The 12,734-nt window shown below is 43.3% G+C and overlaps 1 protein-coding gene across 2 annotated transcripts in view; it reads left to right on the top strand.

Moving 5' to 3' along the window:
* Positions 1-12,734, top strand: part of PTPRG (protein tyrosine phosphatase receptor type G) — a 416,754-nt gene that overhangs the window by 366,088 nt on the left and 37,932 nt on the right. For both annotated transcript variants that reach the window (XM_054076618.1, XM_054076619.1), the window contains exon 14: positions 6,759-6,850. In XM_054076618.1, the coding sequence (XP_053932593.1) occupies positions 6,759-6,850 (92 nt within the window). The remainder of the gene's footprint in view (positions 1-6,758; positions 6,851-12,734) is intronic.

Genomic DNA, 12,734 nt, shown 5'->3' with positions numbered 1-12,734 from the left:
CTAATTTTTAAACCATTTTAAGATAGCACCCATAGGTTTCTCTACCCTGTTTTTTGCTTGAAGGCATTAAAGTTTTGAGTGGTAATACATACAACCAGGGTCTTGCAGCAGAAAATACTGATGAGTAAAACCTGGTCAGTCATCTGTAAAATTAATGAGGGTGTCCACCACAGCTGTTGGGAGGATTGATTAAAGCAGGAGGGGAAGGTCTGATGCTGCCAGCCCTGTCAGAGGTCACTGGGAGAGTAACTGGCTACCAGGCGCGACAGGGACAAGTGTCCTCACAAACAAGGTTTCACCATTGCCTTTGCTGCTCTCTAGAGACACCAGGAAAATTGGGACAAGGAAGCGTGGAAAATGTTTGTGCCGAGTTCAACCAAAATTTATGCACTTAGAATTTGCAGTTAAAGAGCTTTCTAAGTGCATTTCTGCATTGGCCACCTGGGCACTTCCTGGTCACGCAGCTGATGAAGGGAGAAGGACCTGGAAAGCAGCTCATCCTGGTGTGTGCTGTCATTTCTTAATTGCTTAATTATTTGAATACCCTTCTAAAAATTATTATTTCTTGTATAATGTCTCAGTTCAATACCATATGTGATGTAAATGGGCGTCTAGTCTCTGGTGCAGGATAGAATCTCAGAGGATCAGAAGAGTAGTTTTAATTTTGTGGAGAGCTGTGTAGTCAGCTGGCAAATTTAAGCCATAAATATTAAATTAGCTGTCTTTCTGTGTCAAAAAATCCCTGATCTTGTTTGCAGATTAGTTTTTCAGATGGACAGTTTTACTAGTGGTGTGTTCTTCATCACAAATACCATCTCAAAGTTTTGTCCACCTTCTTGGGTTTTTTTTTCCATTTGCCTTTTCCCCATCTTTGTTTCTCTGTGATACTGCAGAATGTGTGGTTGAAAGTACACGTAGTTGGACCGGTGATTAAGCGCTTGGATTCTTTTTGCTTTTGCTTTTGGAGACTGTGGGAGTGTGTAACAACTCAGTAGTGTGAAAAGGCATTTTTCCTTGCCCAGAGGAAGGCCCATCAAAGGGACAGTCTGCTTTTCGCCATTTTGACTAGGAAAGGATGCCGAGGACCTGGCACACTGTGAACTTCTGAAACCTATCCATGTACCGTCCAGACCGCTCCAGTTATTATATCCGTGCAATGCTTAGCAGTGCTCAAGAAGATTACAGGCAGAAATTGCTTTGTGGGGAGAAGGTGAATTGTCTCCGGGGGGGATATGCAGAAGAATCAGCATTATTGTAGGGAAATTCTCCTCCTTTTTCAGCTTTCCTTTATTCTCTTGGTTTTAATGCATTCCTGCTTTGTGTATCCTCCCATAACTGAAGTTCAGTCAGCCTTCACTGCCTTACCACTCCAGCGTAGCATAGGTTCTTTTATAACTCAGCTTTTGAATTCTGATCATTTATCGTTAAGACTTGGGAAGGAAAATAATTCAAGAAAAATTGGGCAATATAAGCCATTTTCTGGCCAAAAAAAGCGTAAATGCAGATGCCCCTCTGATATACTGAATGTCCTATCACTGCTCCATGCTGGTCACTTATTCATATTCATAAGATCAGATTTTTTTCATGTGGTTTTCTCTTCTCTTTTTCTTCTTAACGCTTGAGTCAGTTTTATTGCTCATAAAAATCAGTGACTGATGACCCCGGCTCAAGCAGTGCAGACTGGGGACAGCTGTTGTCCAGGCTCCCATCCGCTGCTCTGCTGGTGACATGGTCATGATTTGCAGCACTTCTGTTGTTCGGAAGTCTGCAGCTCTTTTCTGAGGAGTCATTGCCAATTCTGACAGTGACAAATGCTTGCCAAGGAGTAGTGAAGCTAGTTTAAAGTGCAGAGCCATGTGTTACTAGTATACTTGACTGCATACGTACTCTGGTTTTGGTGCCAGCAGAGACCAATCTTAATTGTATTTCCTGGAAAACATACAAAACAGTTCAATGAGAATCTGAAGTATCTTTTCTTCTATTGAAAGTGAGAATGAATGTGCGGAAGTAGTGAAAAGCGCCATTTCCTTGTCTTTGGATCCTTGTTTGAGGGTTATTCGCAGAGCCAGGTTGCATTTGATAAAGAGTATACCCTGTCCTGTGCAGCCGGCTTTAAAGGGCTGCCGCAGATTTTGGGTTGATCTCGACTGTTCTGCCCACCAGCTAAGGACTGGGAGGTAGTGACCCGAGGAGAGAGTAGCTGCAAGGAACCAGGAGCCTAGAGGTCCTAGGTGCTATTACAAAAATAAAGTACTGTAATTCTGGCTAGCCTTGGAGAGGAAATACAGAACAGAAATGCCTGGGAGAAGGAGTGGATCCCCAGTGAAGAAGGGAGCAATGGATGTGCCAGTCGCTTCAGTGTGTGAGGCACAACATGGCTCTTGGGTATCCCCAGAAAGCGAGGCATTCCCTTTTGATTCTTCCTGTGCTCCAGCACTGTCCTGGTGGTTTCACCCATTGTGGAAGCAGTCGCTTCCCTCTGCAGTATCCCCTTGCTCCTTCTCTCCCTGCCTCAGCTGCTCTGGAGCAGTGCTGATCCCTCTCCTGGCAGCACAGATCAGGGGATGCTGGATGGAGTGCAGAGGAGGAAAGGCCAAATGCTGCCCTCAGAGCTGTTCCCAGCACTCCCATGGATGCCATGTGCACTGTGTGTTTGTTTTGGAGGCAATATTAGCTAAACACCATGGCAGTATCTTCCACACAAAAATGAAATGCTTCCATGCTTTCAGGCCGTTATGTGATCCGGTTCTCCCTCTTGCTTTTAGATGAGTATAAAGGGAAAGCGGCTTGAGGTTTATTAGCTAATAACCAAGGAAACCTGTTCTGAGTGTCAAAATCTCACAGGGCATCTCTTCTACAGAAGCTAATCTGATATTTTGCTCAGTGGACATGGAACAAGCGTTTAACCCAGCTAATCGGGACCATCTCTTGGCATATTTTTATGCCTGCAGCTTGATAATAAGGTGCTCCTGCTCTGGACTTTGCATCCTGTTAGTTTGCTTTAATAATCCGCTGCTGGTATCTCTGTAAAAAAGATTGTGGGCAGGGGGGTGCTCTCCCTTGCTTCAGCTTTGCATTCCAGACCTTGCCTCTGCTCCTTCTCCGGGGAGATGCTAATCTTGCAGTGGTTTACTTTCTGCATTTTGGTCCATATGTGACAACCGTGTGTCTGATCACCACAATCTCGCACAGTTATTGTACCCGAGGGAAAAGGAGCCGAAAAAACATATGGGGCTAGAGAAAACGGTGTGCTTCACTGCACACAGGCGTATTTCAGAGACAACAGCCTTTCTGGTATATTGCAGAGAAGATGCGGGCTCTCTGAAATATTCTGGAAGTAAAATCAAGGCTGTGATTTGCTTTTCCTCAGTCTGTGCTGCAGAAATACAAGAATTTATCAAAAATTAGTGTTTTGATTGTAAAGATTTTAATGATTGTTCAGGCTGTCAACAATTCCTGATCACTCATTCACTAAGGACTGCTTCTGTCAGAAAATAATCTGAGTTTTTTCCTGCAGACAGCGTTGGTTTCCTGGGAAAATGGGCACACAGGTGCAAACACCAGTCTGTGTATACACACTGGGGTTAAAAGTTACAGGCTAAAGTGCTCACATGAAAACAGTTGTAGACTTGCACCTTGTCTAGCCCTGCATCTACTCCGACCTCACTCCGTGGCTGCTTCTCCAGTGACTCGAAACAAGCAATTTTCTACTCTCATCCTTTTCCTTTATCCAGCCTTCCCCATATACACACACAGATTTACTGCAGCCTCTCGTAGCCTTAGCAACTGCTGCCACTTAAGGTTCATATACTGAGGGAAAGGTAACCGGTAGGGGAAATGTCGAGGGATGGAAAGGTGCATCCTAAACTGGGGGAGAAAGCAGATAGTAACTTGTCTGAAATGCCTTTCAGTAGCCATGAATCCCAGTTCGTAGTATTTATTATTACAGACTAGACACGAATTTGCAAAAAAGCTTTTCTTGGACCTCGGCGTTTCCTCACCACGTCAGTCTCGGGCTGAAAAATGGACATTCTCCAAACTAGGGACCTCAGGTGTCTGCCTAGTGCCCACTCCTGGAGCTGCACGGAGGAGAAGGTGGAAGGGTGGGAAACAGATGCAGTCAGCAGAACTTGCTGTAAAATTCATCCAGCAAGTTTGTGAAACCTGTCATAAAAGGTCTTTTAAAGATCAGTCTACTTAATCTTGGTCTCGATTTTGAGTCTGTGTAGTCCCATCAGCGATGCCTTCTGCTGTCACTGGGAGCCCCTGAGATGTGGAGGCGGGTACCAGGTCAGAGAGGAGATGGCCTGTGCACAGCAAGCTCAGCTATAGAGGCAAAACTTGGAATATTTAGAGCTATTATGAGCAAGGGAAGAGAAAAAAAAGAGTTTTCAAGCATCTCTTCACCTGATGCACCAGTTTCCAGCATTGTGAAGTAAGGCGCATGCTGCATTATATATGTGTATACGAAAGGCAAGAGTGTATTGTGGCGTGATGTTTGTGACTTTAGAAAAACTTCAGTCGCATTCCGTGGTGACTGCCTTTTTAAAACAGCTACAGATTTCTTCCGGAAATAAAATACAGAATTGCTAATGACATTAATGATTGCAGAAAACTTACTGTGTGAAATATTCATTTAATACATTGTTATTCCAACATGGTGCTCAGCAGAGATATGCTGGACTGGGTATTCCACCACTGCCATCGTGGGCCATACAGTATCACACAATGTGATTATCCAACACAATTACTTGTTTTGAGGCTATTAAGAAGCTGTCTTATGGCTGCATAAAAAAAACATCATGCCAGCCTATCAGAGCCTCTCAGAGTATAAAATAACAAATTACAAAAAATAATTGCTTTTCATAAGTATCATCAGCTTTAAAAAAACCCTGTAAATCCCTACGTAAAGGTCTGTCTTTTTATCAAACACCTTCATAAGGCCTTCATTACTGGGAGAAGCCGTTGAAGGATTTTTGTAGTACTGACTCAAGGGAAAGAGCCCCAAATACATCAAAATCAGGAACATTTTGCCTGTTTCATATTCATAGTTTCTTCTTTATGTGTGACTGATTTATTCTGCTGCTTGCCCCCAGGGTGTGCATTGTCCAAAATAAAAGCTGCTAAAAAAAATGAGAACAGGGAGCAAGTAGGGTGGGGGGAGTTAAACCAATGTTTTTAGATACTGTGAGACTATTGCACATCTTGCATCCTCGTGTGTGAATTCACCTTATGGTGTTTCTTAACAAAAGCATACTCACTAAATAAATAACTTGAGCACAATGCAAGACATTGTGCCTGAAAATAGAAAGCTGCTCCGAGACAGTTACTCCATGCTGTGAAATCTGCTCTCTTCTGCTTTCTATTGTCTTAAGTTGTACTTGTGCTGCCGTAGCATGTGCTTGCGTTATAAAGCACTGTGCGCGGTAGAAAAGCATAGAAAGCAAGAGCGCGAAGATTATTTTAGTTTCTGGTTTTGCAAAGAGAGTGGTTTGGTTTGCAGTGACTTTTTTTTTTTGCTGTCTGGCATGTATGGATGTTGAAAACAAAAGGAGCACAAATTGCTTTGTCAAAGTCAGCAAAGCTGGCTCTGCAGGGTGGGCTCTGTGGAGAGCGCAGTGCCCGAGCTACAGAGCAGCACGCTGCAAGGCAGAAACTTAGAAGCCACTACGTACAGAGATGTTTGAGCAAGGGAACCAGTGACTTGACAAAAGGCTCAGCTCAGAAGGGCGCCCGTACACTTTGCTCAGGTGCTGGGGCTCAGTTCATTAAGGGCTGAAGTGAGGGGGATCTTTCTGCAATGGGAAGCTATTGTTAAGCGCCCCGACAGATGAGAGCAGACCCTTCTCCTGCCACAATAGCTGCTCACACCAAGCAAGACTCATTAAATATTCAGTTCCAGCCTCAAGCAGCTCATTAAGTGAGCAATGAGCAGTGACGCTGGTGTTGGAAAACCCTGCCTCAGTTAACATCACCATGCAGAGTCTTCTCGGATCTCTTGATGGTATTCTGCTCAGTACCTTTTCTGTGATGACCAGCCTGTGCTCTCTGCTTTGCATTAAATACAGGTAAAAAAAAAACAGTCAAGAGGATTTAAGTTCTCCTATTCTTTACAGGCCTCTACAGAGATGAGTCCTGGGGCCCAAGCTAAGTGTCTATGGCATTTTTCTGTTGCGGCATGTTAATACAAATTTGGAGGAGAATGGGGCGAGGGTTGTATGGCTTTAGTGTTAAAAAACAGACAAAAAACTGTAATGTTTGAAGGATAACTTTCAGAGGAGAACATCATTTTGTGCAGCAGTTACAGATGCTGTTGGCTGTCAGACAGCTGAAACTTTTACAGTAAGTGTATTTTCCCTGGAAATGCTAGTGTTTTAAGTAGACTTTGACTTGAATTGCATGCTGAGTATGTTTCTTGTGTGCAGAAGTTTTTTTCTGAATGATGTATTTGAAACCTGCCTGACTTTTGTGACTATAATTTCACTTTCAGTACTACTTAGCGATAATGTACAGAGGTGTTTATGATGGGTAGATGTCAGATGTCAACGAATTAGAGCACACCAGAATCCAGAGTTAGGACAGTAACTGTAGAAAATGCATGTATGTTTTCATGCATCAGTGTTTTAAAACTATAATGTCTGGAAGTATGGAACGGAAATGGAGAAGCAGAACATGTGCAAAAGTTTTTGGCTGTTTTTTTCAGAGGGCAGTTTTTCTTGCACTGAATCTGTTTGGTTTTTTTCCTTCTCCTTTAACAGAAAGTGTTTTCAGACTGCCCATTTCTATGTGGAGGACAGCAGTTCCCCCCGTGTGGTCCCCAATGAAAGCATTCCCATTATACCTATTCCAGGTAAGACGTGCTTAATCTGTTTCAGTTGTACTACTTGGAGTCTGTTTTAATTACATACAGAAGAGAAGGTTATGCTTGTGATAAATCATGGGGTTTTGGTGGAAATTTGTTGCATCAGTGCTGCTTCATTTAATTTAATGTGCTGTTCACTGGGGCTCTGAGTACCAATGCTGTATTTTTCCATAGGCACCTCTCCCATGTTATTTTCATATAAATTTCAGCGTAACCTTTGTAAAATGTCAAAAACATGAGCAACGCTTCTTAAAAACAGGCATTGCATCCAGGATGAAACCAGCTACTCCATTGGGGCAGGTTGTGGACCATGGATACGCAGCTCCACTGCTCTCTGAAGACTTTCAGTGTGTGCAGAGGTGGTGTTTGCTGGGTCTCAGGGAGGAAAGCAAGACACGGGGATAAGCAAACGATCTGAAGTAAAGTCCAAAGCCATCTGTTAATTTGCTATTAATCAAGTTGCCAAAGGTCGCATTCTCCTCTTAGCTGCACTGAGAGTGAAGCTGGAAGCAGAGGTTAGTGCTATACTCTCTTTATGAGGTATTTCCCCAGGGGATTATTAAGTGCAGGATCTGGCTCCCTTTAAGCAGTGGTGACAAAGATCGAGTTGATGTTACAGTGGCCTTTGCAGCCACTGATTTGTTTGATGCCACTTAGTTTCACCAGCAGGATTAAGATACCCAAAATGTTGTCTTGACCTCACTCTGCGAAATCCTTGTACGTGTTGCTTCAAGGTGTTTGAAATGTTCTTATTGTATTCTGTAATTTGTGTTATTGGTCAGGGATCCGATGTGCAGCTAGTTCAATTCATTTTACCAGAAAGCATTAAAAGCTGTCTCTGAGAAAATGTGTCCTAGAAAAATGGAAGAATCCAGCTGCATTTTCCTTGAGTTTGTTCAGTAGATGTGCGACTATCTTTTCTAGAAAGAGTCTTTCAAAGCACCTGTGGGAACTAGTATGAAATGTTAGGTATTACATTCCTACAGAAAATATTAGGCCTTGTAGTCCAATGCTGTGGCACTGAAAAGAAAAGAAAACACGCTATCGTCTCCTCTGCATTCTGTGGCAGACTAAGATGCACGTCCTGGCCAATTCACTTCCTTAGCCTGAAGCCACCCATCTTCTCCTTCTCGTTTCGGGTAACTCAAGGCAGGAGGTTTTAGTCTTAGACTGCCTGCAATGAGTTTTCAAAGAAAAACCTAGGTAGCTGGAGAACTCTCTTCTTCCTACTCTAAATCCTGGAGGCTCGCTTTCCTGTTGGGGCTGCTTTTGGCAGGCAGTTTAATGGTCCCACCGTGTCAGCTCCTGTGATACCTCCTTAGAGCCTGTGAGGATGGGCTAACCTGAACTCTGCAAAGCAGTGTCAAAACCCAGGGAATTATGAGCACAGGGCAGAGGGAGGAGAGGAATTCTCCCCTCTAGAGAAGCCTTTTTAGCCAACTTATAAGGCCTTTTACTGTGGTTGAGACAAATTTTTCTTAGATAAAGAATCTCACAGAAAGCTCCATCTTTTCACACTGTAGTCTGTGTTGCTGAGGCGGGGGTTCTTCCCTGTTTCACAGGGATATTTTGGTGGCCAGTCCATTAAAGACTGGAAAGTATTCATATAAATTGTAATACAGGCTGAAGAAGCTCCGTGAAAACTGTTCCGGGGGTAGGTACCATAAGGCCAGCACAAACACTAATGCTTCTTCAGCATTATGTATATATACTGCCGTTGTAGCAGTATATATCTGCCGTTGTAGCATATAACAAGAACAGAGAACAGAACAACTGTTCTGGCTGAGGATAGAACAACACTGTCTTTCGTGGACACTCCCAAGACTAGAGCAAGCCAAGCTGTTGCACCATTGCAGCTTTCGGATTGACATGGTGCGACCATCACTGTGGTCTGCTCGGGTTCAGTAACGCCAGGAAAGAGGTGCTCAGCCCTAATAACGGGCACTGCAAATTAAGGCACCTGCTGAGCAAGTGCTGCAGGACACCTTGAGAAGCTTCGTAATTAAAAAGCTGCAAGGAGTGCTGGTGAGCTCTAAGGCACATGAAGAACTGGGCCTTAGGCAGAGGTTTAGTCTAGTTGGGTGCAAAGTGAATCCAGCCCTCAAATTCCCAATCTAATGACAAGATTTTTCTCAATATAATGGACATATAGAGATCTGCATGCAGACATCCAAATGGAGGTGCCTTAATCTGAAGCTGAATTGTGCCCAGAGGTCTTAAGAGAGAATGAACTGATGAACTCAAAGATCTTGGCACTGACAGTAAAGCTATCTATCCAGGCCATCAAAAGCCAAATCACCCTTTGGAAGTACCTCTCTCTGTTTGTGTTAAGTATTAGCTGTATAGAGAGCCTATAATAAAGCTCAGAACTAGTAGAGAAAAACTCCTCCAAAGATGGGAGACGTTGCCTGAAAAGATCTTGAAGCTCTCCTAAACATTTTTCTTGTTTGGAGATGTAGAAGTGCCTGTTCCCCCCATATAGCAGTTGCTAAATGACATTTCTCTGATGTCAGCTGCTGCTCTCACATAGGCAACCCACTGGAAAACCTTAAAAGCATTAAATGGCAAAATTCTCCTTTGAACTGATTGCAACTGATGAAATGATAAGCCTCTAAACTTTTCCACTGGAAGCTGCCGGAGGGTGTGAGACAGTCTTACTTGCCGTGTTGATCCTAGAAGCAAAAATATGAGCGACATTTTCACAAAAGCAAGTTTTTCAGAGTAACCTTGTTAACTTGTGAAACCCCATCGTCACAGAGGATATTTGAATAGATCCCTCTGGAACCATCCACCTACCTCCTACAGTTCAATAGACCAACTTCTGCTCTACAGCTTCTGCTTCTACAGTTGCATGCAAGCAGCCACGCTGATGGCAATTTAGAGTAGTGCGTCTGAAGACTTTTAGTAGATTTGCCAGAGCCTCTGTAGCGTGCAGTGAGCTGCCGGTCGCAGGAAGCTGAGCGGCTTCGAGTTGGCTGTTGCACTCCAGGTGTGGAGTGGCTCTGTCGGGTGCCTGGGGCCAGGCACAGCGACATCCTCACGCGGCTTGAGGGGTTTTAGAAGCAGGTTCTGGTGTCCCTGCACGTTACTGCTTTGCTCTGTGACTGGTCAGCGTGCTCAGAAGTAGCATTTGTGTTTATTTCTGCACCGTATTCTGCTCTCATGTAGGCAAACCCTCTGGGCTGTGAACTCTTAAAATCAATCTGCCAGCTACCTGCGAACAGGCACACAGTACAGCTTTTCAGGTCCAAAATCTTAAAAAAAATTCTTGTAAAGGAACAGTTTTACCTATTTTCTATATCATTTCCCATGGCGTATGTGCTTAATTATTGTGTATGAGGCCACATCACCCATAGGCATGTGCTTATCTGTGCAAATTTGCTCTGAGACCCAAACCATTATCATTATTCATAATGATCTGCTCCGCTTGATCTAGAGAAACATGGGACAAAGGAGATATCATTAACTGAGTCACCACTGGATATTATAACTGAGGTATAAATCTAAGCTCACATAAGCCTTGCACGTGACAGTAATGCATCTGTAATCAATGTCAGATTTCTGAAACTCCCTTGCCATTTAGCCCAATAGAATTATATCTCCTTATCTTCTCTCTTTGCCTCCACATTCAGTTAATTTTGGCCACATCCATAACATCTTTGCCTGTATCTCTTCACTATAACATTTGGTCTTGGCAAGATCACTCTTAACAAAGTAGCTCATGTTTATGTTTGGTGTTTTTTTCCAATAGCTGGGTCAGTACCTGGTTAAAACGTTTCTGGACTTGTTCCTTTTCGGTAGAGTTGGAGAAGAATAACAGCAGTGCCATAGCTGCAGACCTGTATGTCTTCAAGACTAACAAAATGCACCCTCCTCAGTTTTCCTTTGTTCTCATCGCAAGACCTGCTACAAGACAGCAGTGAAGAAGTACACCTCTGTGCAACTTGGATATCATCAAATAGCGGAACTAGCACAAATCCCACTTCTACCTTCCTTCTCCTGTGCTTTGTTTCAGAGCTTTCCTGCTCGTGGATGGTGCATTGTCCTTGCTGCAGCTTTACTGGTTCTTTGCCCAGCCCGCAGGCACAACGGATGCTGTGGCACTGATGTCAGCAGGACTTGTTCTGAGATCGGTACAGAGACAGCCGAGGTTTGACCCTGTGGCAAAACTCAAAACTCAGTGTAGTCTTGACCACAGTCCAGAGAAACACGTAAAGAACACAATGGCCAATGCAGCTGGTTTGTTTAGCTTATTATTCCAGACGTCTTTCACCATTTTTAGTATAAGTAAAACGTCTCAGATGTAATGCCAACCATTTCAGCTGTGTCTAGACTACAAGACTAAGGAGCATTTCCCAGTTCTTGGATCAAGTTCGTGCAGTTTTAGGTTTAAATGGCAGTAAAATATTTTTTTAACTAGAACTGGAGTTTGACTAGGGCATTTAAGCTAACTAGTGGCAGAATCTGATGGAGAAACATTCTCGTGCTTCTTCAAGAATGACTCAAAATGTGTGCATGAGCCCAGGAAATAATGGAGTGGTCGAGTACATTGCAGGGAAGAGGTGTCTGGACCACGTCATGCAGTTATGGGAGGGTGTGAAGTCCTGTGCAGCCATGACCCTCCTTCATTTCTCTCTGTTTTCTCATGGTTGCAAGAAGGAGTCCCATCAGAAGTCCATCTTATCATTGTTAAATCTCTACAGAATATTGAGGCTTTTTCCTTATTCATTTAATAACCGTGGTTGCCTTGAACTTTTACTGACAAACATCAGTGGTTAGACTTGATGTGTTTTTCACAACCTCAGTTCTTGCTGATATCTTGTGGTGGCAAATTATTTCTGTTAAGAGACTGGAATAACAGGTATCTCTTTGACAAGGAAACTGCCGGTTCCCAAGAGAGAATTGGTATCTTACTGTTTTCTGCTAAGATGTAGCTGTCTCAGCTTGCATCCCCAGAACTAAAGAGCACAGCGCCAGGACACATCTGTGGCCACTTCAGTGGCAGTGTGCTGAGCACAGTGATCCTCTGTGCTGGAGACAGGCGAGGTACAAGGAAAAGTGTTAACTACAGCTGAGGACTCATTTCTGAAGGGCATGAAGCTCTTCACTGAGCAGTTTCAGACTTTATTTCTGCTTTCTGCTCCCTGCGGATTTATGTTCCAGCACCATATTGTGAATTGTACCTGTCTTCAGCTTCAATTAAATTCATGGATGCAGTATTGCAAACACAGCCATACTCTGAAGCCAAGGAAATATCAAGGTATTTTAGGAAGTTTCTACCTTCCTTTTTCTGTGCTACCAGCCCTGCTCCTGCCGTAAACTGAAGAATTTGTGGTATGATACCGAGCCGTGTTACTTGCAATGGAAGCTTTGGGAGTTGGCTAAATCGCCCAAACCCATATTTTCTTGGTGGCCATGTGAAATGCAGATAGATCCTTTTCTGAGGGCTGTCGCACTGGGATGTGGAGCCCTGGAGTTGAACTTCCATGTGCTTAAATATAAGGCATGTATGTAATTAATGGCACGACTGGGACCCGGGGATGGAAACGATGGAGATTAAAATAGTGTTCCTTAGCAGGCAATGCCAAATAAGATCATGTGTAATGTCTGTGCTAAGGGAAAATTCATATTATTTCATTCTCTTGGACTGAAATTGGTTTTTTGCTTAAAGGGAAGAAGCGTATTGCTATTACTTTTATAATTAATGATAACCTAATCTAAGATTTGTACAAGAAGATTTAAACTGAGCTCTTATTTTGACACATATAAAATTTTATCATTAACATCTTTATCTTCCTGACTGACACATGGCTAATAGCATTGTAGTAGATTAAATCTTGAAGCAAGAGAGATGAATGTAGCTACAATATTA

The sequence above is a fragment of the Cuculus canorus genome, chromosome 11 (genome assembly GCF_017976375.1).
Source record: "Cuculus canorus isolate bCucCan1 chromosome 11, bCucCan1.pri, whole genome shotgun sequence".
Classification (NCBI taxonomy): Eukaryota; Metazoa; Chordata; class Aves; order Cuculiformes; family Cuculidae; genus Cuculus; species Cuculus canorus.
Note: the sequence above shows the minus strand (reverse complement) of the source record. Positions and strands in the feature narration are given on the sequence as shown.